The 26,237-nt window shown below is 51.3% G+C and overlaps 2 protein-coding genes across 11 annotated transcripts in view; one reads left to right on the top strand and one right to left on the bottom strand.

Moving 5' to 3' along the window:
• The window catches only part of Marchf10 (membrane associated ring-CH-type finger 10), a 141,999-nt gene extending 132,515 nt beyond the window's left edge, over positions 1 to 9,484 (top strand). For all 9 annotated transcript variants that reach the window (XM_087572406.1, XM_087572408.1, XM_087572410.1 and 6 more), the window contains 2 exon segments: positions 5,851 to 5,893; positions 9,077 to 9,484. In XM_087572406.1, coding sequence (XP_087428532.1) covers positions 5,851 to 5,893; positions 9,077 to 9,132 — 99 coding nt within the window. In that variant the 3' untranslated portion in view covers positions 9,133 to 9,484.
• A 9,599-nt stretch (positions 9,485 to 19,083) lies between these two features.
• Positions 19,084 to 26,237, bottom strand: part of Mrc2 (mannose receptor, C type 2) — a 61,509-nt gene continuing 54,355 nt past the window's right edge. The window contains exons 21-30 of one of the 2 annotated variants that reach the window (XM_087573757.1): positions 23,993 to 24,107; positions 23,724 to 23,887; positions 23,483 to 23,591; positions 22,848 to 23,086; positions 22,555 to 22,723; positions 22,315 to 22,461; positions 21,910 to 22,029; positions 21,583 to 21,762; positions 20,535 to 20,561; positions 19,084 to 20,427 (exon numbers count right to left, since the gene is read on the bottom strand). In XM_087573757.1, the coding sequence (XP_087429883.1) occupies positions 20,201 to 20,427; positions 20,535 to 20,561; positions 21,583 to 21,762; positions 21,910 to 22,029; positions 22,315 to 22,461; positions 22,555 to 22,723; positions 22,848 to 23,086; positions 23,483 to 23,591; positions 23,724 to 23,887; positions 23,993 to 24,107 (1,497 nt within the window). In that variant the 3' untranslated portion in view covers positions 19,084 to 20,200. 2 annotated transcript variants of the gene reach the window in all.

The following is a 26,237-nucleotide window of genomic DNA, read 5'->3' as shown; positions in this document are numbered from 1 at the left end:
TTTGTGATCCAGGCCTGTCCTGCCTTAACCTCCCATGGTTTAATAGTGGCATAAATTCTTCATAGAAATTTTTTTTAAAGGAAAAGGAAAAGTACAGGAAGCAGGAAATGGTCCTTTGTTAACATTTCTGTGACTTCGTTTTCATAATCCCATATCTTTTAAAGAACTTTTTATTACACATTGAACTTCAAAGCATCTGGGTTGATGTGGGTCACAGATGGCCAGCAAACAGAAGCAGCGTCAACCAGTGAGGCTACAAGAAAACATGCCCAGACAGACAGTACAGTCTCGTGGATGAAAATCAAGGCCCTACAGCATTGCATCTCAGGAAACTTCTAGCAAATCGTTCTGGAAGAGGGGTAAGCTATGTCAGAGGCAAGCTGGGAACCAGAGAGGGACCAGCTCCTCACCGCCAGCTCACATTTAACTTGGAAAACCTTGAAATACATCTCACCCACTCCAAGCAGGAAGCAGTAACTGGTTATAAATAGTCAGTGAAGAGGCTTCCACAGAGCTGGAGAGACAGCTCAGCGGTTAAGGGTTGCGTTGCTTCTGCAGGAGACCCACACCAGGGGCTCACAACAGCCTAACTGCAGTGCTGGGAGAGCCACACCCTCTGCTGGCCTTCCTAGTTACCACACTCACATGCGCGTACCCGTACACAGACACAGGAACGCTCGAGTGCGTGCGCACACACACAGACACACACACACACATGTGCGCACACACACAGACACACACACACACATGTGCGCACACACACAGACACACACACACACAGAGACACAGACACACACACACACACACACACACACACACACACACACACACACAAGCATCCACAGGAAAGCAGGAAGCCAGTAGAGGGTGTCAAATCCACCTGCTTCTGGATTTTGTGTCAGGATTTCCAGAACTGGAGTAGGTAGCCTTTGGCAAAGGAGAGGGGCTGAATCAGAAGAGACACTTCATTCCTTTGCTAGCAGGACTGGAGAAGCTCTCTGTGGCAGGCTTGTGTCTCATGAGGAGGCGCTAGGATGTAGGCTCTCAAGGGTGGTTGGTGACTGTCACTTCCTCACTGTAGCATGCACTGTTCTGTACCAGGGGCTAGAGTGGTAGATGGGTCACTTTCTTATCAGTGTGATAAAATACCTGGAAAAAGTAAAGACAGATAGACAGACAGACACAGACAGACAGACAGCAACTGAAGGAAGGATTTATTTTGGCACATAGTTTGAGGGGACATATATCCAACATAGCGGGAAGCACATGGTGACGAGACCAGCTTGTCTGTGGTGGCAGGATCACGACAAAATCTATGCACACCTCAGCAGACTAGAAAGCAGAGAGATGAATCCTGGCTTTTCTCTTTTAACGTCTTGTTGTTGTTGTTTGTTTGTTTGTTTGTTTGTTTGTTTGTTTTGAGGCAAGAGCTTTCTGTGTATACCCAGCTGGCCTAGAACTCAATAATAATGCAGGCCAACCAGGCTGGCTTATGACCTCACCGACCCGTCTGCATCCCCCTCTCTAAATTCTGGGAGAAAAGGTATGTGCCACCATGCCTGAGTCCTTTTACTCTTCTTCATTTAGTCCTGGACAACAGCCCTTGGGATGGCTCCCCTCCCATTCAGGGTGGGTCTTCCTCCCTCACAGACACACCCATGGTGAGCCTCATTAACACCCTAGGTGTTTCTTAATGCAATCAAGCCAGCCATGGGAACTAACTCTCACAGATGGGACTCTGTCAGAGAAAGTGACTGTATGACCTGATATGTATGATATCCTGATGCCTCCTTTCTTTGAGGAGCTTAAGGTCAAGTTGAGAAACAAAATCTATAATGTTGGGGTCCAGGAGTCACCTGACACAAAGAGCATGAACATCGGTCTCATTCAGACATGGATAGTTTGTGGTGCATACACCCCAGGATTGGTCGATTAGGGCCATGATCCAGGCTCAGGAGCCGAGTTAAGATCCTACAGGGTTTTTAAGCCTAAAATCCACAAACATCTGTGCCAAGTTATTCCACCAGTCAGGATTTAAGGATGGGGATTTCCTTAGGAACGTGTCTGTGTTGTACACTCATCCTGCTCCCATTGGTTGGGGTATTCAACTGTGGCAGGGGGCTTGCCTTGTCTAACATTCATGTCCTAACTTGTCTACCAGGATGGGACTTGTCTTGTCTAACATTTATGGCTTAACTTGCCAACCGAGATGTCGATTACACACATACACGTGTCTTTCTGCCAAGTAGGATGTCAGTTCCCAGGGAGGTCTTGGGAACTTAAACTTTACTCAACCACTACTCAAAATGGAAGTCTTATTCCAAATAGTTTCTTATATTGGTGTGGGTGTCTCTCTTACGTTGGGGTCCATCCCCGGGGGCAGCTTATAAACCATAAAAGCTTATACACGGGTGCAGGAAGTGCTGCTGGGTGGTTGGGTCCAGGCTTACTGTGGGTGACTATACAAAGCCGTTCTTCTGACTTCTATCATGACTGGTTTCCAAGGGCACAGAACATAACAGAATGTATAATCAACTTGGGCATGAGAAGGTTTCCTAGTAACAGCAGAAGCAACATAGGAGAAAGTTTCCTTATAATATTAGTAACAGAACAAAATGGCAGGCTGGATGGGTATCAGTTACCTAGGCCTGAACATCTTGTCTAGGCCTTAATGGTAAAAATAAAATAACGACAACAACAACAACTGGAGAACCCACAGGTCCAGTGAGCACACAGGGACTGTGAAGTAAACAGCACATCTTCCATAGCTGGGCCTTGCTGGTGGTTCCAGTGACAGATTGTTTCTGGGCTGTTTGAAGATAAAACCAGGCCTTCTAAACTTGTCCCTCCTTTAGACACAGGGTTACCGTGTTTGACTGCAGACCATGCACTGGGCACTACATAGTCCAGGGACATTGGGAGCCAAAGAAAGCTACGGTGAGGTGGTTGGTTACTCTTTACCAACTTGGGCACGGAACCGTGGTTCCCCAGTGCCTGGGAAACGACTGGTACGGAATAGACGCTCAGTCGGGCTTCACAGTCCAGGAAATTCCTGAGTCAGAATCAATTTCCTTCTGGTAGCAAGTCTTGAGTTTCATTTTAGAGAAAGGACAGTACACATCTGTACTGAGTACGATAGACAATTCAAGGTATACTCATGTATCCCGTGAACCCACTGTGTGCTGCTGGGTTCTAAATTATATCCTGTGAATACAGAAATAATGGGGACAAATGCTGCCTGTAAGGGACTCAGCTTCTACAGAGAGAGCACATGGAGCTTGGGGGGGAAGGCTCAGCCATTAGGATGGAGTACTGCTCTTCTTAAGCCTGAGGTGTAGGCAGGGTGCAGAGGACCACGTTTGGCTATCAGCATCCATTTTAGGTAGCTCACAGTCACTGGTTACTCCAGCCCCAGGAGATCTGACACCCTCTTCAGGCATACACACACACACACACACACACACACACACACACACACACACACAATTAAAGATAAAACAAATCATTAAATAAGTTAATTAATTGAGAGCACTCCTGTGTAACCAAGGGACCCTGAGCCTGTTTGTGTTGCGGTAGAAGACTGAAGCAGATGAGGAGATGAAATGAGGAACCCTCGTCCCCCTCTTCTACACACTTCTCCAGGGCAGATCTCCAGCCAGGATTCCCTCCCTATACTGCTGCTGGGAAACCCTGGCCTTTGACCCGGCAGGGTGTGTCCTTTGCCCTGGATCCTTGCTGCTTTGGCCATGTTGCTGCCATGGCTTTTGTCAGCTGAAGTGCAAAGGAGATGATGCTTAGCCTGAACGTCAAAGATGGTGGCAGACGGACCGGGATGGTGGACTGGGAAAGTATACCCCATACAGAAGCCATGCAGTATGGAGACATGGAAACCTGCAGAGTCAGAGGATATCAAGAAGCTGTGTGACAGGGGCTGTGTGGCAGGAAGTGAGCCTGCGGTGTAGGCAGGGTGCAGGGCTGAAAGGCTGAGGGGTGGCTCTGGAGGCTACTGGACAGTTTCCAGCCTGGGACTGACACCCTGGTATTTGAGTGATAAGGGCAGGAGACACCTGCAGGGTAGACTGGAGGAAGCCAGCTGTGTGGCCCTTACAGTGGCTTAGAGAGATAAGGGGCCCAGCAGAGAGCATGGGTGATAATATTCTCTTCCTCCCTCCCCAAATACATGCTCAGCTGCGTGCATGCGTGCGTCCGTGCATGTGTGTGTGTGTGCGAGTGTGTATGTGTGTGTATGTGTATGTGTGCATGCATGCGTGTGTGTGCGGGTGTGCATGTGTGTATGTGTGCGTGCGTGTGTGTATGTGTGTTTATGTGTATGTGTGCGTGCGTGCATGTGTGTGTGCGCGTGTGCGTGTGTGCGTGCGTGTGCACACTTGAGTGCGTGCGTGCGTGTGTGTGTGTGTGTGTGTGTGTGTGTGTGTGTGTGCCCTCGCTCAGAGGACAGCTGAAGGAAGCACTGATGTTATTCTATGAAGGTGCCCAGCAGAAAGCTGGCCCTTCCTCAGGTGCCTGTGACAGGAGCATCTCCAGGGACCACAGGACTCTGGCAGCCTCAGTTCGTGCAGCCTAGCTCGTCCTGTAGTCTGATGGGCACAGTCTGGCCTGGACCTGGACGTTAGATTTAAATGGATTTCCCTTTCACACCCACACTCGACATGCCATTATTTCGAGTCAGTTCCCCCAGAGCCCCCATCATGGCCTTCCTCCTCATCTGATTCTTGTCTTTGACCACTGGTGTCTTCAGAAGAGAGTGCCTTCCCCTCGTCCTCTGCTAGGGTAGTGCCAGAGGTCACAGGGAGCACACCGACTGGCCTCGGAGGCAGACGGTGCCACAGGTCCATTCTTGCAGACCACTCCGATTTACAGCTATTTCTACAAAATCAGAAACTCTGGGTTCAAGGAGTCAAATCTACCCAAACATGGAAAGTCCAGCTTTGGCCCGTGGTTAGAAAAGGACCTCTGCTCAGCAGGACAGGGGTTGGTTGAACAGAGTGGGGGGGTTGGTCAGATGTCTATCTCCGTGATCTATGGGCACCTGCCACAGAGGGTGGCAGGGTGAGGTTGCCTCGGCTGACCACAGCATAGGCATAGAGATTAGTACAATCCTGATGTATAAACCCACAGGTAACCAGGACCTGCTATTCTAGATGAAATCCCATCCTTCCCCTGCCCCTCCCTTGGGCACAGAAAAGAGCCCGAGGACAAGAGGTGCCTCCACCCAGCCCAGGGAGCTGACCAGTGACATTGTCCAGCACCCCTTGTTTTGTCTTCAGCCAGTCACAAAGTCCCCGTTCTTCCCAGGGAAATAGCACCAAGCCCTTGGCTATGGGGCCCACATCCTTGCAGCCTGGCACAGTGGGCTCCCACGGAGTACACAGCATTTCTTATTGTGGCATAAAATGCCATAAAATCAGAACAAAGAGAGCCCAGGGCCTGGACGGGTCGGCAGCTTCCTGCTGAGCAGAGAATACAAGCGATTGTTTAAAAGCCAGTGGCGAGGCAAGTGGCCAATTAGCACAGCTTCCCTCCCCGCTGCCTGTAAATTGTGCCGGGACCATCAGAAAGGGATTCTGCTATTCAGATCAATTGCTGAAAGGAAGCAAGTCTGTTCACACTGCCAAATATAGAAGCCCCAAAGCAGCAAAGGTGACCTGGGTTATCACCGCACTGTCCTTGGGACAAGCTGATCTCCATCGGTGCAGAAAAGCAGCCCTGATCCTGGGCACCTTGGCGAGTCACAGGGAGTTCTAGGACGTTCTGAGGCCAGGGAGTTCTATATCTGTTCACAGTTGCATTGTAAAAACAACTCATGTCTCATTGTCTTCTCTCTCATAGATGTCAAGAAATTACCCACAACCCAGACCGGAAGAAAGCGAAAGTAGGTTTGGGGGTCCATCCTGTCCTGCCCCCTCTAAGGGTGTCTGCTGGGTTGCCCCCTTTCTGTTCCTGTGTTGAACCTAACAGCCTTGAAGGAAGTTATGACCACCACCCAGAGGCAAAAGTAACCCTGCCAAGCTTCGGGAAACATTAGGCTTAGCTGAAAATCAATCAAGACAGACGGTTGGATATGGGGCAGATAAGATTTTTTAATTCATCCTGAAACCAAAGAAAAGGGTCAACTAGACGGAAGAGAGAGCTTTCCTTGTTAGGATCCTCAGCATCCAACCCTTAATGGAGGACTGGTTGGTTTGTGTGTGTGTGTGTGTGTGTGTGTGTGTGGTTTTTTTTTTTTTTCTTGCCAGGATACTGCCTGGGATTTTCCTCCCCGGATCCTAAAAGCAGGCTGATTAGCCATTACCAGAGAGATGGTTCCTTTGACAAGCAAGTGTTTTGATTGGATTTTGATGCCATTAAGGACATCAAGTGAGTCTGTTGCATTCAGGGGTTGAACAAAGCCAACAGGTCTCCAGTCTCCTTCAAACGGGTTTCTTATTCCATAGAAATTCCCCCTGGAGAAAATGAGCCTAATTAAAGCAGAGCGCTCAGAGGCAAGCCTTAAGAAAGACTCTATCCACAGAGAGAATAAGCGTCGCAGGGAATTGGAGGGATGTGACTACTGGGTCTCTCTGGGTTCTTCAAGGAAACAATTTACAATGGTCTGCCCTGCAAGCTTTAGGAGAGTGATTCCCACGTTGGCATCAACAATCTCCAGAACTTACCCTAAACACCGATTCCCGGGCCCTCCCATTGACTCCACTCCAGCGGTGGGGTGGGGCTCTGGAATGTGTCTTTCATGCACAGCCCACAGACCGGGTTGATGCAACCCATTGCAGGGATGCTTCGTGGACCCCTCCCCTAAACCCCACAAATAAATACCTGACCAGAAGAGACATTGCACCAGTCCAGAGCTCCCCAGGGTGGTGCCAAGACTGCAACCCTGGGGAAGCCAGTTTGCTATTCAGGGCACGCAGTTCTAGGGAGCCAGGCTCGCGGTGCTCAGAGATGGGGAAGGCCCTTCTTTATACAAAAGGAGCTCCTGGAGCCCCAAACCCTGCGCGATGTGGGGTCCAGGCCAACTGAACGAGATCTTAGGACTGCCGCGCAGTCGCCCCCAGACCCCAGCCTTGCCGCCTGGGTGCAGCCGGGAAATCTGCGGTAAGATGTCCAAAAGACCATTGTGTCGCCGCCTGCATGCCAACCTCCTAGGGACCGCACCTCGGCCAGGCGTCCGCTCACGGTTTCTCAGCGTGACTTCAGCGAGAGCCTCCTGCTCCTACAGGGACGTGACAGGGAGCAGGGCTTGGTCCCCAACTGGGAGACCTTCCGAGGGTCCTGTCGCCCCGGCCCCGCCCCGCCTCTGAGATGCCCGCATCGCTACCAGGTTGGGAACCTGCGGCACCGGGCGCGTCCGAAAGCGTTCGACTGGGCAGGGGCGCCCCCTAGTGTCCCGTGCGAGCGCTGTATCCTGTCCCCCGCGGGGGCTCGCCCAGACATAGGGTCGAAGCACAGGTTCAAGACCGGAAGGGCAGCTTTAGCTTCTAAACCTGCGTCACAGGAGGCTGTTCTCCCTGGGTTCGTCCCCAGGGGATGCTTAAAAAAGGAATCTCGGCAGCGTGGTGGCCTAAGCCGACTGCGGTGAGTTCCAGCCCAGGCTGCATTGTATAGTTAAGTCCAGGGCATTTGTGTCAACCACCACCACCAAAAAAAAAAAAAAAAAAAAAAAAAAAAAAAAAAAAAAAGCCTCCACAGAGAAGGAAGGGATCTGTTCCCTCTTCTCTTTGTTGCTCCCTTCCATGCAGATGTATGGAAGCTGGCCCAGCTCCTGAATCATTCACAGGCCGTAGGGCAGTAGGTGCTTTCCTGGAAGTACAGGCCAGGTTCCTTCTGCCTGCCCCCAGCCTACACTTCCCAGGTATTGGTAGGGAGGGAAGAGTCAATCCAGGCTGTGCAGAGCCCAAGGCGAGAGGCACTAACACGCTGTTCGCCATGATTGACCACTGGCCGCCCTTACCCTGTCTTTGTGCCAAAGCCACTATCAAGACAAAAGTCAGGCATCAGGGGAGCCCAGCCCAACCCCTGGGCCACATTCCTCCTCTTTGGTCCGTGCAGCCTGGCATGACTCACCTGGCTGGCAGCATTCGGTTAATATTGCCTGCAGAGTCACGGCTGTGACCTGCCCTTCCCAGTTCAGTCCAGGTAAACACAGCGGGAAAGGGCAAAACATCAAGGCACAGAGAGTTGTCACAAAGGGTGCCAGCTGTCTTATGGCCCCGTTGTGCCCAAGTTAGCCTTCTTACCGGGCACCATTCCCTGAACAAAAGCCCCCCGTCAGTAACATTGAGGAGAGGGCATCCTCAGATGTGGGAGCCAACCTGTGACAGGGCTTCTGACACAGCTGCTCTGACAGCTGCTTCCCGGCCCACACAGATGACCATCACCGGAGCCAAGAGGAAGGCCAGGAAGAGGGCTCATGGCCTGCTGCTGTGCGTACAATGATGAGTGAACCCAGACAAACAAGAGAGCCAACTCCAGTGTGCCCCCAGCCTTCTGGGAACGTACACTGGATGAGGAAGCCAAGAGAGCTGGAGTGGCTGGGGCGTCCTTGGGACCAGGAACAGAGCTGAGGGTGTCTGAGTGTGAATGGCCAGGTGTCATTTACTCCAGTTCCCTGCACCTCTTCTGTAATAATGCATTTCTACACAGTCTGGGAACATTTCCTCAAACCAAGACAAAAAGAAGCATAGAGAACAAGAGTTTCTCCAAGAATACGGAGAACCCCTCTCCTGTCCCATCTGCTGTGCTTGGACCCTTCTGCCACCCCCAGTGCCACCACCATGCAGCAGAGTTAACTTGGGAACATCATTCTGAGAGAAGACAAGGGCTCTACCTTGTCAGCCTGCAGACGTTATCACCAGACTGGTGTCTGAAATAGAGTCCTAGAGCAGCCTGCAGTTCAGCTACCCCTGGCCCAGCTGGAGCCCTAGTGCGGGCAGCCCCCAACCCCAGATTAAAGTGTCTGTTTCCCCACACTGTTCCAGGCCAGAGTGGGGAAAAGAATGGCAGTGGTGCTACGTCCCGTCTGCTGCGGCCCCGCAGCCTGAGAGATGGTCTTGCTTTCTAGGTTCCGAGTCTGGAGATGGCAATGAAAGCAACGTTTACCCAGGCCGGGTCATCTAGCAAGGGAGCTGGTCGTGGAGTGCGACAGAGACCTCTCCACCCAGAAGCCCTTTACGTGTCCCCCAGTGCCTCCCTTCTTCCCTCCTCTTTACTGAAACTGAAGCCAATGTGTTCGCAGTTACCATTTTCACCCGTGCCACTCCTTTTGGGGGTCTGGCTTGAGCATCCATGGGCAGCCACAGGGAACTTCCCAGCCAGCACAGGCAAAACAGCCGAGCCCCCAGTGTGCTGCCCTGCTGCTGCCCCTCAGCCCAGAAGCCTGGGCTCCCAGTGCTGAGGCCCTCTGTTCAGGCCTCAGCCCACCCTGAGTCGAGTGGAGCCATGCATTCAGTAAACTGACTTTATTCTCCCATTTGTTTTGTGGTTATTTCTTCCCAGGTTGACAGTCCTGAGTCACAACCTGCCTCTCACTCCACTTGCCAGAGTCTGACACACCTCAGGCTCCTATAGGCTGGGGCAAGTGGGTCCCACTTAGGATCACTTGTGGGTGTGGACTCAGCAATCAAAGACCCACACGACTTAGGGTGATTAAAAAGTCCAGGGCATGGGGGCTGGAGAGTTGGCTCAGTGGTTAAGAGCATTGACTGCTCTTCCAAAGGTCCTGAGTTCAATTCCCAGCAACCACATGGTGGCTCACAACCATCTATAATGAGATCTGGGGTCATCTTCTGGCCTCCAGGCACACATGCAGACAGAAAACTGTATGATGTATACATAATAAATAAATAAATAAATATTAAAAAAAAAAAGAGGGATTGGGGATTTAGCTCAGTGGTAGAGCGCTTGCCTAGCAAGCACAAGGCCCTGGGTTCGGTCCCCAGCTCCGAAAAAAAGAAAAAAAAGAAAGAAAGAAAAAAAAAAGTCCAGGGCTGGGTTGTGGGAAAAGTGTGTACGTAGCAGAGGGCATGACAGAGAAGCCTGGTGGTACACGCCTGTAATCTCAGTACTGGGGCAGGGGGATTACAAATTGGAGGCCAGCCTCCACTATATAGAAAGACCTAGTCTCAGAACTCTAGAGAGAGAAACAGAGACTAAAGTAGGCTTTCGAAAAAAACCAAAAAACCAAAAAACAAACAAACAAACAAAAAACCCTGCTCTTCCAGAGGTCCTGAGTTCAATTCCCAGCAACCACATGGTGGCTCACAACCATCTGTAATGGCATCTGATGCCCTCTACTGGTGTGTGAAGAAAGCGACAGTGCAGTCACATAAAATAAATAAATTAAAAAAAAATGGTGGAAAGTAGAAAGCACCGTGCACGATGTACACTAAATTGAAGAAACTCCATCCTGAAGACTTCATGCCTACCGTTCCACTTGTACGCAGTTTCTAGAGAAGGCAAAGCTACAGGGCAGAAGGCAGATCTGTGATCTCTGGGAAATGAAAAGGGAGTAGAAATGAGGTGAGGAAGGTGTCGGAGTGGCTCTGTGAGGACAGTCACAGAGCCGGGGAAACATGCTCAGACTCTCTGAATCCCATGTTTGGACTATGGGAGTCTGAAAGCCCGACTGGGTACTTGTGCTCCCCTAAATGTCCTCAAAACAGGGGACAGGAGAGAAAAAGGAGGTAAAAGAAAAGTCAAATGGAGAGAGGCACTCACTTTGCATGCATGGACCATGGGTGCGTCCTCAGCACCACATCCGTGATGTGCGGTTAAGCCTGCTGCCATCCCAGCATTCAGGAGGTTAGGCAGGAGGATCAGATGGTAATACAGGCAAGGACGGTCGTGTGCGTGTGTGTGTGCCTGCGAGAGAGAGAGAGAGAGAGAGAGAGAGAGAGAGAGAGAGAGAGAGAGAGGAGAAACAGAGACAGAGAGACAGGGAGACAGGGAGACAGAGAACACCACAATGAGCCCAGGATTTATTGGTTTTAATTTAGATTTATTTTAATTGTATACATGAAGGACTCTGGCCAGCTGAGCATGGTGAGCATGTCCCCCATTCCCTCGGCCTTGCTAAAAGCCATTAGGTCACATCCCTAAAGCTAGCCAGCCCCCAAGGCCTACTTCCTTATTTGGCCACTTCCTTCTCCCAAGGCTGACCCCCAAGATCCAGCTAACAAAGTTTTTAAGGCCAGAAATCAGAGCCCCCTGGCTCCTAACTAACATGGCAAGTTAAAGTTAAACACCTCGTCCTAACACGGGGTCCCCTGTTACCCTTATAAGCTGCCATTTGCCTGTGGCCTTGTTTGCCTCCTCTCTATCCAGAGGCTGTCCTTTGTCCCCAGGGACAAATACCCCTCCCCTCCCCCTTGTTTCCTTCCCCTTCTCAGAGACCTCTTCCTCTGTCTCTTGTCCTGTTTCTTAATCCCTGCCCTCTGTCCCTCTGAGGCAAACAAATCTCCTTGGAGCTGAGAACTTGGTCTTGGGGGTCCTGAGCTGATCCTTTTTCTTTTCTTTTCTTCTTTTTTTTGGTTCTTTTTTTCCGGAGCTGGGGACCGAACCCAGGGCCTTGTGCTTCCTAGGCAAGCGCTCTACCACTGAGCTAAATCCCCAACCCAGCTGATCCTTTTTCTTACAGCACATATGCGTGTTTTGCCTGCAGGCATATAAATGTACTACGTGTGTCCTGTGCCTGCTGAGGTCAGAACAAGGAATTGTATAGACAGTTGCGAGCCTCTGTGTGAATGCTCAAACCCTGGTCCTCTGCAAAAGAAACAAGGGCTCTTAACTGTTAAGCCAACTCTCCAACTCTAAATAAATAATACTTTTAAAAAATGCTTATTCGGGGTTGAGGATTTAGCTCAGTGATAGAGCGCTTGCCTAGCAAGGGCAAGGCTCTGGGTTCGGTCCCCAGCTCTGGAAAAAAAAAAAAACCTGAAACAAAAAATGCTTATTTGGGGGCTGGGGATTTAGCTCAGTGGTAGAGCGCTTACCTAGGAAGCGCAAGGCCCTGGGTTCGGTCCCCAGCTCCGAAAAAAAGAACAAAAAAAAAAAATGCTTATTTGAATGATGGGTTCATCGTGGTGTTGTGTTATATAAACAAAATTTAGATTGAACAAACATTCTTCTTGCCTTCAAGACCCATGCTCCTAGAACAACTCCCGCTTCCTAGCCTAGGGTCTCTCCTGGGGGCTCTGGATAAGACACTGCAGCTTGGAGATGACTCATGGGAGCAATGAAGTTTTCAAGAAGACTAATGTGGCTTACCTAAAATCTTGACCCACTTCTCTGGCGTGTCCCCTCTAAACAACGTGATTTAACTCGTGGAAATAAGGGGCGTCCAACCAAGCCAAGACCCAAGACCAGAGCAGAAGATGAACAACACCCTTGCTTGTTAGTAGATCTTAGACACGCTTCTGAAGTTGACAGCAGCTGAATAAAAATTAGTGGCATAAATAAAATTCAAAGTTTCGAGTGCTTGTGTTCAAACCTGGAACCCCTGGCTGCACATGGAGGCCCCAGCTACACAGAGAAATTGGCCCTTTTTTTTTTTTTTTAAACTGACATTTACGGTTAAGAGAAGATTTGTCCAAGAATTGGTCCCAAGAAGCATGGAGGAGGGGACAAGGCATGCTTGAAAAATAAAATGTATAGGGGCTAGAGGGACAGTCCAGTGGTTAGGGACACTAGCTACTTGCTGCATTCTGCACTCTTGCACAGGAAGTCTAGGCTAGATAACATAGCAAGATCTTGTCTCCAAATGAAAATAAAGTTTTACCAAGAGCTGACTGGAAGCCAAAGTGGCTATGTCAACATCCTGCCAGCCCCAGTCTACAGTAAGACGTGTTCAAACAGCTCCGCCCAGACCAGCAGGTCTCAACCTGCTTGTGACTCCTTGTGGGCTCACATATCTGATATCCTGCATATCAGATATTTACAATCTGATTCGCAACGGTAGCAACGGCTGTGAAATAGCAATGAAATAATCCTATGTTGGGGGTCACCACAACGTGGGAAACTGTATCAAAGGGTCTCAGTATTAAGAAGGCTGGCACTGCTTTGTCAAAGGTTTTCACCAGAAAACCATTGCAGGACTAGGAGATGGCTCAGTGGTTAAAGCGCCCGCTGTGAAAGCATGAAGTCTTGAGTTTGGATCCCTGGCACCCACACAAAAAAATGGGCCCGTCTGCCCATCTATAATTTCAGCGTGGATTCTGTTTGTTCAGTCAGTTGAGATTCAGTAAGAAACCCACTCTAGGGGTTGGGGATTTAGCTCAGTGGTAGAGCGCTTACCTAGGAAGCACAAGGCCCTGGGTTCGGTCCCCAGCTCCGAAAAAAAGAAAAAAGAAAAAAAGAAAAAAAAAAAAAAAAAACCATGTACACTATTAGGGCTGGAGAGATGGAGAGATGGCTCAGTGGTTAAGAGCACCGACTGCTCTTCCCAAGGTCCTGAGTTCAAATCCCAGCAACCACATGGTGGCTCACAACCATCTGAAATGAGTCTGATGCCCTCTTCTGGTGTGTCTGAAGATAGCGACAGTGTAATCATAATATATAATAAATAAATAAAATATTTAAAAAAAAAAGCAAGGAAGAGTGTGACAGAAAGACACCTAATGTAGTCTTGTGAATCTCACACTTACACAGCCGGTACACAACAGCATACACCGATATGCATATTACACATCAAATTTTTTTTTTTGTTTTCTGTTTTGGTTTTTAAGACAGGTTTTCTCTACATGGCATTCCTGCCTGTCCTGGAGCTCACTCTGTAGACCAGGCTAGCCTGGAACTCATAGAGATCTGCCTCTGCCTCCTGAGTGCTAGATCTAAAGGCATGTACTGTCACTGCCTGTCCCCCAAACCTCCTCCTTAAAAAAACAAAAAACAAAAAAAAAAACCAAAGTTTGTGAAAAAACTGTGTTCTTTTCTATATAAAATGATTTCAAGGATTTACCCAGATAACCAGGATTATTTCCAGTGAAGTCAGCCATGAGAGAGAGACTGAGAATTCATGTCTACCTCTGGCCCCAGTCACCCAGGGGTATGCCTTTGACTTCTTGCTTCATCATTGATCAAAAGGCAGGGGCTGGCTATCCCACTCATGACCTCTGTGACACACTACGGCCTCCATGATGGGATGTCTTTGGTTTTTGTTTTGTTTTTTTATTTGGGGACAGAGGTTGCACAGGAGGAACACAAACATGAAGGGATGGGGAGATGAGTAGGATTGGGGTGCATGATGTGAAATTCACAAAGAATCAATAGAAAGTTAAAAAAAAAAAAAGCAGGTTGGAAAAGACCGTCTTTCCCTCTGTGAATCAGCGAATCAATCATATTTTCCTAGAGAGTGATTGAAGAGCCCTGGGTAGGTCCCAGAACCTTCCCAAGCCTTTTCATTGTTGGGAATTGAACCCAGAGCCTTACGCACGCTAGGTAAGCGCCGCCACCACCACCACCACTGAGCTGAGCCGCATACACAGACCAAACCTATAGCCAGTTTCACAACTGCCATCCTACATCAGCTAAGTGTGCACCAGTTTGGGAGTCCATAAAGAGGAGGAGGAGGTATGGAGCCCAGAGGCACCGGGACAGAGGTTCCCATACAGAAAAAGTCACTCAAGGTGAAGTGAGCCTGTGGGTCCCACTTACAGGACACTTCTTATGAACTCACCTGGAGATAAATGAGTCCTTGACACTTAGCTGTAACCCTCAGTCAGTCTGTATTATTAACCCTGTGTTGCCTGGAAGGAAGCTTACTCTCAGGGACTCAAGTAGCACTCTGAAGTTCATAATATCTTAAGTCTATTGAACAAAGCCATGCACCCAACCCTTGTGCTCTGTGACAGAGAGAAAAGGTAGCATCCTTTACCTTCAGGGCTCTCAGAGCCAAAGGGTGCAGCAAAAGGCCCCTGGAAGGACTGGAGAGATGGCTCAGCAGTTAAGAGCACTGGTTGCTCTTCCAGTGGACCTAGGCTTCAATTCCCAGCACCGCCATGGTGGCTCACAAAAACCTGTAACTCCAGTTCTAGGGGATCCAATTCCCACTTCTGGCTTCCACAAACACTGAGCCTGTGTGTGGTACACAGACATATGCGCAGGCTAAACACCCATACTCACGGCATTAAAAACGATAACAAAAAGCAAAGGAAGAGAGGAGAACAGGGCTTTCGATGGCTTGTGGAGTCCAGAGAGGGGACCTGAGATGGTAGGAGACTGCCAACAGGGAGGGGGTAATTATTTAACATATAAGAGGGAGTAGAGACTACATGGAACTATACGGAATAGTATTTATATAATGCATGTTACATAAGGGGCTTGGACTTGGACACCCTTGGATATAGATAGTAGCAGAATGAACCCACTGGATTAGCAAGGGGAGATTATGTTTAATAATTTGTATGAAGCAGTATGGAGAACACCATAATGCTTCCCCAAATTCCAAGGGAGGAAGGACAGTGCAAATCTGCAGAAGCTAGCAGGGAAGCAGATTGTCAGAGGGCCAGGTGTCTCCTGTCCCTGGCACAGCTGGAAACCCCACAGTGACAAAGGGCCAGGTGTCTCCTGCCACACACACAGCTGGACACCCCACAGTAACAGAGGACCTGGCGTGTCCCCCATTGCACAGCTGGACACTCACGGTAAGAGGGCCATGTGTGTCCCCTTCTCCTGCACTGATAGATACCCACAGTAACAAAGGGTCAACCGTCCACCACCCCATGCACAGCTAGAAACCCACAGTAACTGAAGGCCAGATATCTTCCTCACAGACAGCTAGGCACCCCACAGATCTTAGGGATGTCTGGAAGTAAGACCATGGATGGAACTAGAAAGGTATCACTGCCTGGGATCCCCAGAAAAGTCACCGGACAACCGATAAATCAGTACTTGTCTCTTTAGAATACATGGCCTTGAACCTTGGTGCCAAGAAAGGCCTGGCAGTTGCTCTCTCCTCTGTCTTGTGTCTGTAATTGCTTGCTTTTCAGACAAGGAAGTGTTAAAGGCAGCCCCACCCCCTCAATGCAATGGAACTGATTCTGAGGGGAGCCAAAGACTGAAGTCAGCCTTTTCCTGGGGCCTCTTGGCAGCACCCTCCTAAAGAAAGTCAGGCCTGCAGGAAGGTCTGGGCACTTTCCTCTCATGCTGGATCCCTCATGGCCCCTCCTCAATCTCTCCGTGTCCTCTTCTCACTCCCCTGAGTGTCTCCTTTCTGCCCTCCCTCACAATGCTGGCTCTTTACCTCAGGTCTGCCAGAGACTCCGGCCCCACTGGTCCAGGCAGCTTGGCCAGGTTTGGGCAGCTCTGTTCCAGGATAGCCATGTGGTGAGGCTGGCTGGCTCCTGGCCCCTGTGGCCTCAGAGAGCTGCCCACTGGGCCAGGTCAGCTCTGCCAGGGTACCTGGGAGGAGGCCATCTCTGACTTGATAGGAGATCAGGAGAATGCTGCTCTCTGGAGAGCCGCCCCGGCTCCTTGTTCATTCATGGATTCATTGAGCTGTCACTGAATATGCAGGTGCCCGAAGCTGGGCCAGGTCAGGCCTGCAAGGGAAGGCTGGGCTCTGTGCCTAGTAGACAGTGCCCTTCACTCAGGCCCGGGACAGGTCTTAGGCCATCTGCCACTCAGCAGGCTCAGCAAAGAACCTGGCACACAGAAGAGATGCTTCGTGGTTACGGAACTGAGCCTCACCAGAGGATAGAAGTCTTTGTCACATGATCTAAAACTAGAACCGGCCTGGAGCCAGGAGGCAAACAGCCAGGCCCAGAGCCTTCTTCCTGACCCTTCAGAGAACTACAAAAGCATTCCCTAACTCCTCACTGGGCAGATGAGCCACCGGCAGGAAGGCTTAGAACATGATCCCTTGGGAGGCCCCAGCCTTAGAGGCTATAGGACAAGCATGCATTGAGTGTGGCCTTTGGCAAGACTCCAGTCACCAGAGAAAGAAGACAAAAATCAAGGTTTGCCGAGTTGGCGCACGCTTGCTCATGAGGGCCTCAGTTTGGGTCCCCAGCACCCACTAAAAAACCCAGGAGCAGCAGCAGACTGTGTTCGTTGATGTGTTTTTTTATAAAAAGATGGGGGAGGGGGTTATGTTCTATGGAGGTGTGGTGAGGTGTAGGGGAAGGGGGTGCTTCTGTGGGCCCATGCTGAGACTTCCCTCCCCCCTGAGGGACCAGCCACATGACGGTGTAGTACAGAATAGAGTTTATTCAGGGCATGGGGAGGGGAGTTAAGAGGGTAGTAAGTAGAGCCAGAGAGAGAGAAGTAGAGTAGTAGAGGCAGCCATGAGCTGGAGAGAGAGGGAATAAGGGAACGGGGAGAGGGTAGGGGCAGGCGACCCAATAGATCTCACAAACTCTGCTTTCACCGCCCTGCTTTCTTCTCTCTCTCAGGGCAGCAGTCAGTGGCATCTCTGCCCTCAGAGCAGCTCCCAGCAGCCGGGGGAGCAACCCTTGAGCCATGGCCAGTGGCTCACAAAGGGGCTATTCTGGCCTCTGTTTGCAGAGCAAATCACTTGAGGGTAAAGTGGGTTAACCATTAAGGTATTGGCGGTCCCTTCCGAGTGCCTGGCCTATCCACCTCCCCTGGGTCTTGTTAGAGCTGCAGAGCAGGAACAGCTAGAGGAGGGTCGCCCCACTCAGGAGTGCGGCTCACAGACTCTCTAGAGTTCTATCTTGGGCGGTTACCACCCTTTCATCCTGTGCATCTGATGCTCCCTGGGCAAATCCAGCCACGGTTCCTCCTGTTTTTGTTTGTTTTCTGTTTTTGTTTTTGTTTTTTGTTTTCCAAAACCCGAATACTGGAAAGAGACTTGGGAAACCATCTGGGCAGGAGGCTCCAGGGTGGATAAGGGTGGGGATGGGCAGGGGAAGGAGAGAGAGCATTCAATGGGTGTCTTTATATATCTTTCTCTATCCTTCAGGCTTTGAACCACATGACTGCATTGCCAATTCAAAACAAGAGAACTAAGGTTTAAGAAGGTCACAGACAGGGCAAACCTGAGAACACACAAGGCCTCTACGCCATCTTCTGAGGACTGAATTATTGCAAGAGCTTCCTCTGTGTGGCCTTCCTGCTTTCACTCCCCCATTTCCCATCCATTGTCTGTGTCCCTTACCCTGGTCACAATGAACTTGTTAGAGGTCAGATCAGCCATTCCCTCTGACAGCATTCTTCACCAACGTCCACTGCGTCACGGCTTCCTGGCCTTCACCCACTCGGCCACACTCTTTTCGTCACCCTGTTGGTCCTGAGACATTAAGGACCCTCCACTCCCACTCTGGTCCAGGTATTCACCTCGCTTGTGCGTGCGCGCACGCGCGCGCGCGCGCGCGCACACACACACACACACACACACACACACACACACACACACACACACCTCTTTCGAGGCTCAGTCTCCCTTCCCATGGTGAGATCCTCCCCATTCAGTCTGCTCAGTCCTCCCTCACACATTCCACCCCTCTTCTCTGGCATGGTCCTTCCCTTGTTCCTTTAAGTGTCTCCAACTCTCACATCTGCTGAGTCCAAGTGGAGAGGAAGGGGAGAGGTTTCTAGCAGGCAGAACACAGGCATGGCAGGAAGCCTCGGGAGAATGATTCTGAGGAACTGCCCGCTCAGGGCTGGCTGGACAACTCCAGGACCCTCCTCAAAGCCCATGGCAGAAAATAACAGCAGTGGAAGGAGAGAACTGACTTCTGCAAGTTGTCCTCTTGACCTACACACACACACACACACACACACACACACACACACACACACACACACACACACAAATGTAATAAAAAAAACTTTAGAAATAAAGAGTGGCAGTTAGCATTTATGGAGTGCTTACTGCATGCACTCAAAGGCACTTGGCAAGGACATTCACCTAATCCTCCAGCATCCTTCCAACCGCCCCATCCTAGGAGGTGGGTCCTCTACACCCCTATTCAAGCCGATGGGACAGTGAGCTCAGGTGCCCCAGTTTACATGCCTCCAAGAACTCGGAGGCAAAATGGCAGGCTACAGAAACAACCTGGCAGGAGGAACATGGGGGTCAGACTCTGCAAAGGAGGAGGCAGAAACACTGAGTTCTCAAGCCTCTGGAAGGTTTTTTATTTGTTTGCTGTTCTTTTTCTTTTTTTCCTTCTTTTTAAAAAAAGACAAAACAATAATAGCACATTTAGGAAATCAAGAACTACAATAGAAGGTCTGTCTTTGAGTTTTTGTTCACATTGCCCCGCACTGGGACACGGGGACTTGCACTCTCCATCCTGGCTGGGTCTCCCCTCTTGAAAAGGTGCTGAGTGGCTCCAGGAGCTGGGCGCTGGTCACCTGGTTCTGTCCCAGGCTACAGCTTCTCCAGCCTCGCCCTCCCCCACCCCCCACCCCTCTTCCCTCTCTCCAAACCAGAGCCAGAAGCTGGAGACATTAGGGAATTTATTTTGGTCCCCACAGGGGACCAGCAGGAGATGACACCCCCGTGAGTGGATGAGGTGTCTCTCCATCTTTACTCCAGCATACCGGTGCCCTGAGCCACCTAGCTCGGCTCCCTCCTGCCATACCCTAGGTCCATTCCAGCAGGCACAGGAGTGACAGATGCTTGGCCAGCCCCTTCAGCTGACCCCCACCCAGAGGGAGAGGGGGAGAGAGAGAGAGAGAGAGAGAGAGAGAGAGAGAGAGAGAGAGAGCCCAAATCCCAGGGCCTTGGCTCAGAAGGAGGCACTGGGTGAAAAAAAGGCACGAGGGCAGAGTGAGGAGACAGAGCTGATGTGATGTAGCCCAGTAGGAGGGATGACAGAGAGCCACCCCAAGGGGCGGGGCAGGCTTTCTAGGCCTACAAAGAGGACAGAGTCCTAGGCTGCAGGTCAGCTGGTTTAGGCTCAGGAATCCGGGGAGGAAAAGGCATGAATAAGCTCATGTCCCTTCTCATATTGCCTCCAGTTACCATGGGGGTCCAGGTCCAGGCCCAGGAGAAAGGGGACATGCCCCACTGCCAAGTCTCAGCCTAGCCTCTATGGAAGGTCAGGTACCCCCGCCCATCGCAAGTTAAGCCCCCGGGACCCAGCAGCAACTCCCAAGAGCTGCCATCCAGAGGCCAACTGGATTGGTGGGTGATGGGGACCTGCTGACCCCGGGCCCCAGCCTCCCTAGCTCCAACTCCGGCTCCGGCTCCACCTTGACCACGCCCTTGGCCACGCCCTTGGCTCTATTCTTGTTGTTCGTTCATTTCCATGTCAGAAACCAGGATGTTCTTCTCGGTGGCCTCTGCCGGGCCAGAGCGGCTGCTGCGACTGTAGCGAGCCCCCTCAAAAGACCCACGCTCCGCACTCTGTCGGCGCCGGTAGAGGATGAGGGCCCCTGTCAGCAAGGCCAGGAGGAGTAGGACTGCCGCAGTCAGCACCACCACCAGGGCCACCGGGTTCTCAGGAAGCGCTGCTGAGATGGAGGCGGGGAGTTCCCATCAAGCCAGGCCACAGTCATGCCCACAGGGACCGAGGAGCCAGGGAAAGAGCCAGGCCAGGGCTGTTCCCTCCACTCACCTGTTGGCAGGAAGCCGTTCTCCTCCACTGTAGAAGAGGGAAGAGGCAGAGAGTCACAGTCAGTCCTCATAGAAACCATAGTCATCGTTTAAATAAATGCCTGGGAACTGCTTTCCGACGTCACTCTGCAGACCCTCAGAACCTCCCGTGACTCTAGGACCTGGCTATTATTCCCGATTCATATACGAGGAAGGAAGCTGAGGCCATGGAGTTCAAAGACTTGCCTCAGACGGAACAGGTGTGTGTGTGTGTGTGTGTGTGTGTGTGTGTGTGTGTGTGTGTGTGTGTGTGCGCGCGCGCGCGCGCGCGCTTGTAGGTGAGTGCGTTGCATGTGTACATGCAGATACTTGTGAGTGTGCATGTGTGTGGAGGTCAGAGGTCAATGTGTCTTCCTGGATGGCTCTCCACCTTGGTTGTTTTGAGGCAGAGTCTATCACTGAGCCTGCAGCTCATGGACTTAGCTAGACAGGCTGACAAATGAGCTCCAAGGACCCATAAAACATAAACACGTGTGTTCCCTTCTGTTTCTGGATCACAGATGTGGGCACTGAATGTTGGGCTTGTATTGGGGTGCTAGAGATCTGAGCTCAGATCCTCATGCTTGGGGGACTTTGCCAACTGGACCATCTCCCCAGACCCCAGAGTTGTGAAGTGAGTGTACAGGAATTGATCATCTCTTGACTCTAATCACTATAGAATGATGGAGATTGTTGGCCTCTGGGCTTGCTGTGCACTTTGGAAAGTTAAGGCCCTGTGTTTGTTGGATACAAACTAACATACTTGATGCCCTCCCACCCAAAGCAGGTGTCCCTGTATACCCTGTAACCTTAGGCCCAGCTGTGCCCCCCCCCCGCTGTGCGCCCAGCTGTGAGCCCAGCTGTGGACCCCACTGTGTGTCTAGCTATGTGCCCAGCTGTGAGCCTAGCTGTGGACTCCACTGTGTGTCTAGCTATGTGCCCAGCTGTGAGCCTAGCTGTGGACCCCACTGAGCGTCCAGCTGTGAGTCCAGCTGTGGATTGAGCATGTGCCTTCTGAGATCCTAGCTTACCTCTAGGGAGCTTGCAGACAACTCCCATGGTGACGTTGGTACAAGCACCGGGGCGCCACAGCCCGCTGCTGCTCTGGATCCAGTAGCAGCTGTTGTGGCTTAGCATGCTAGGGCCCAGGCCAGGGGGGCCCCAGTTAGAATAGTTCACAGCTGTATTGTCTTGCCAGACCAGCATGCCTCCTGTGGAAGGAAGCCATTGGGAAGGTGTGGGAAGGGGAACAGGTCGGAGTTTTATAGGTGGGAGAGAGCAGGCATGTTCTCATTAACCTCCATCTCTCTCGCAGCCTGAGTCCTGGTCCCTTCCTTTTCCCCACACAGAGCGCCCACCTTTGGGATTGAAGTTCATGCCCAACCAGGCACCCCGACTCTGGGTTTCAGCGGTCTGCAGGTGCTCCCAGACAAACACATTCTCCATCTCATCAAGAATGGACAGAACTGTCCCACCAGCTGGACACAAAGAAAGCCCATGTCAGAACATGCAGAATCCCCCTTATGGTGATAGAGCTCCTCCCCGCAACCCACCCTCCCATTCACAGCAACCCCAGCCCTCTTCTCTGGCAGCCCAAGGGCAAGATGGTGTGAATCTCGGCACTTGTAGACTGTGGGATTATTTTGCACATGTCTGTGTATTAAAAAGCCAGAGGGAGCTTGAGATAAGTGCCCACAGGCAGAGGTGAAGCTCCTTCTTCGGGTCTCCGAGTCCCGGATCTGGGCTGGCCTTCTCTCACCCACCTCTTTGGCAGCGCTGCAGTGCCTCCTTGTGGCCCAGCAGCAGCTCCGTGTGGAAAGAGTAGCAGTGCTCCCTGAAGGGAATCCAGGACGAGTCAGCCAGGCCCTGAGGACAGCTGCCGCGGTAGCTTATCCTTGGAGGAGGGGGCCCTATTGGAGTGCAGGATTTGAGGATGTAGCCTGAACATCCTCCCTGGACCACCTGCACATGCGCAAGCCTTGGCCGTAGCGAGTGGTACTCACCTCTGCTCACCCCACACACTGCCCCCTGCAGCTTGGTGTCACAGCTGGTGGTGCGCCAGGTTCCATCCACATCCACATAGGCACAGCCCCCTGTGTGCTGGGGCTCCCCGTCTTGCCAGCTCGCATAATTCAGAGGCTCCTCCGAGAGCCAGGAATACCGCCTTGAGCCCTGGGTATTAGGTAGCCATAAGTGAGAAGAAAGGGAACGGATTCTTAAGGTGGAGGGAGGAAAGGAAATCGAGGCAGAAGGTAGGGTGGTGGTAGGGGAGGCAAAATCCTGACCTAGAGCCTACCTCCTCACTGGCCAGCCCGATCCACAGTGGTGCTTGCAGCCCCCGGGCAGCCTGCGTAAGGAAGGCCTGGGTGTAGGGATCAGGCACGTGTGCCAGGCTGGCATTCCGGCTCTCACACAGCAGGAGAGCATCTTTCCAGCGCAGTGGCTTCTGCAGCAGCCGGAAGGTGCGGTTGAGGTAGGAGAGCTCGGTGCCTGGGGCAGGGAGTGCTGCTGCCGGGGATGGGCTCAGCGAGGGGTCTAAGGGGAAAGGGGGCAGGACTCAGTCTAGGCCCCGCCTCCTTTACCCCATTCCCGGGTATGAGACTAAGCCAGGAAAAACCAGACATCAGGCTCACAGCAGGTCTCCACTGGGGATGGGGAAGTCCAGTCACCACCCTTATCAATGAGATTTTTATTGGCCAACAGAGGGAGCTGAAGACGCCGTGATGCTGAACCTTAGGGGTTCTGACCATACACACAGCAGTGAGTCACACAACCTTCCTCCTGACGCCACCTGCCCCCTAAGTGGATGCATGACTCTGAAGGGACCTCTAGGGCCCCTGAAAAGTGGAACAATATTTGGTTCCTTCTGGCCCCGCCCAGAGCAGCTAGCCAGCCCGCGTGGGAGTATCTCTGTGCAGCAGCGGCCTGTACCTGTGCCCTTCTGGCAGATGAAGCCGTGCGTCTCCTCTGTGCAGCTCCGATCATCCCAGCGGCCAGTGAAGTGGGCTGAGGGGCTGTGCAGAATCACCGCACAGCTGGTCTGAGGGGAAGAGGCTACTTAGGGGAACCCCAGTGGCTGGCCCATCAAAGGAGAGCTGAGGCTGGAAGAAGGGGGCGATGCAGGGGAGAGGGTAACAGGGACAGAGAAAAGCACGGTGATGTGCGTCCTCACCGGCTTGGTGCCACTGGGAGCAGGGCTGGGTCCAGAGGGCTCTCCTGGTGCCCAATTGGTATAGAGCAGAGGTTCCTGCTCAATCCACTGGAAGTCCCTCTGAGAGGCATGCAGGCCAATCCAGAGGTCAAAGGTCACATTGGGGAGGCTGGCCGTGATGTACGCTACAGTCCCCCAGAAGAAAGGAAAGAGTGATGGGGTGGTCCCTGTTTGCTCTGCTGTAGCCAGTTGTGGGGAGACACCAGAGCCCCCCTGTAGGCTGACCCTACCTTGCTCTAAGGGGTTTGCAATGGTGACCAGCTGGGCTTCTTGCTGTTCACAGGAGAACTGTGCCTCTGACCATTTCACCCTGTCCTGGGGGTCCTGGCCCTGGATTCGGAAACACTGTGGGGCAGGGGATGTAATTGATACCCAGCTCTATGTCCCCGGTCCACATTCCCAGAAGCCCTTGCTGGGTAGCCCTCAGCAGCTGTGTTCAGGCCTTTCATACACAGGGCGTCTGGATCTCCCTGGGCAAAGCCCCACCCTCCCGTCCTGGCACAGAAGTCACACATGCCCAAGCTCTGGTGGTGGTGAGTGGGGAGCTTGGTATTGTTTATTTGAGACCGAGTCTTCTATGTAGCCCAAGCTGGCCTGGAACTCAGAATCTTCTTGCCTCAGCCTCCCCAGTATTGGGATTGCCAGCGTGCACCACCGGTGGCTCGTACTTGAACATGTGCATTAGCTGCAGAGGCCGGAGGACCCTTGCTCTTCAGGTGCTGCTTCCCTTGCTTGGTTTTGCTTTGGTTTGGTTTTGGAGACAAGGTCTCTCATTGGCTTCGGCTCCCTGATTAGGTTAGGCTGGGCGGCCAGTGAATCCCTCTGCCTCTGCTTCCCCAACACTGGGGTTCTAGATGTGGGCTCATGAATGCCTTTTGTTTTGTTTCTGGGAGTTCTGAGGACCATACTCAGGTCTTCATGCTGGTACAGCCAACACTACAGACTGACTGAGCTATCTGTGTGTGTGTGTGTGTGTGTGTGTGTGTGTGTGTGTGTGTGTGTGTGTGCGTGTGTGTGTGTCTGTCTGACTAAGGGCCTTACACATGCTAGGCAAGCACCAATGAGCCAAACCCTTAAGCCCTTCCTACTTTTTGTTTGTTGAGTTTTGTTGTTGATTTGGCTTTTGTTTTGAGAAGTTTCTTCTTGTGGCCCTGGCTGGACTAGTCCCCCACCATCCTCTAGCCTCCCAGGGTCTGAGTTACAAGTATGTACCATCATGCCCAACTTCAAAACACTAGGAGAGACAATTTTCTAAATGTTGTCAAGAGAAAAACAAAAAACAAAACAAAACAAAAAAAACAAACAAACAAAACCTCAGGTGGCAAGAAGGGCTCAGCACTTGCTGCTCCCGGAGAAGATCTGGATTGGGATCTCAGTATCTACACAGCAGCTCACAACCCCTCTGTAACCCTAGTCCTGAGGGCTCTCACAAATACATGCAGACATAAAATACAAAAAAAAAAAAAAAAAAAAAAAAAAAGAAAAAAAAAGAAAGAAAGAAAAGGAAAAGAATTTTTAAAAATAAACACAGAAAGAAACACAGCATGATTTCACCCACATGTGGAGACAGATAAAGTGCCTACTGGATAAGTGTGAGAACCAGAGTTTGCATCCCTAACACTTATGCTCTAAGTTTGGGGGCTGCTTGTGACGAAAGCACTCAGGAGATAGAGTGTCTAGGGTAAGCCGCTTAGCTAGACTGGCCAAATCAGCAAGCTTTTGGCTTACATGAGAGACCCCACCTCTCTATATAAGACACAGCACTGTTCAGAAAATACTCAAGGTTAACCTCTGGCCACATAAACATGCAAAAATTAACCTCTGCTTGGGCACATAGCTCAGCTGGTAAAGTGTTTGCCTGGCATGCAGATGCTCTAGGTTCTATTCCCAGCATTCCCTGCATGTGGGCCGTCAAAAGTTCAAAGTCGCTCACACCTACATAGTGAGTTCAAGGCTAACCTAGGTTACACAAAACCCTGTCTCAGAAGAGGTGATGGCGGCAGTGCACACCTTTAATGCTAGCATTCATGAGACAGAGGCAGGGGCAGGTGGGTCTTTGTGAGTTCCAGGCCAGCCTGGTCTTCAGACTGAATTCCAGGACAGTCAGGGCTACACAGAGAAACCCTGTCTTGAAAAACCGAAAAGGGGAAAAAAAGAGAGTTGAGAACAGAGTGTTGGTCAGTGGACACCATGGGGCCAGGGGTGGGTTGGCCACTGCGTACGGAAGAACAGTTATGTCCAATCTAGTTGTTCCGTGCTGGTGCGCGGTAAGGTGACCAACCGCACGATAAAATGACCTGTGGTGAGGAAACCGTAGGACAGAACATACTGAGCATTTCACACAGCTAGAAGGAAGGAGTTGGGGTGATTTTCTCTTAAAGCAAGATTATGACTTCCAGAAGACGGATGCATTTACCCTAATTTAAGCATTATACAATGTATCAATTACCAAAGTATCACACAGCACCCCCAAAT

The sequence above is a fragment of the Rattus norvegicus genome, chromosome 10, assembly GCF_021556685.1.
Source record: "Rattus norvegicus strain SHRSP/BbbUtx chromosome 10, alternate assembly SHRSP_T2T, whole genome shotgun sequence".
In the NCBI taxonomy this organism is placed as follows: domain Eukaryota; kingdom Metazoa; phylum Chordata; class Mammalia; order Rodentia; family Muridae; genus Rattus; species Rattus norvegicus.
Note: the sequence above shows the minus strand (reverse complement) of the source record. Positions and strands in the feature narration are given on the sequence as shown.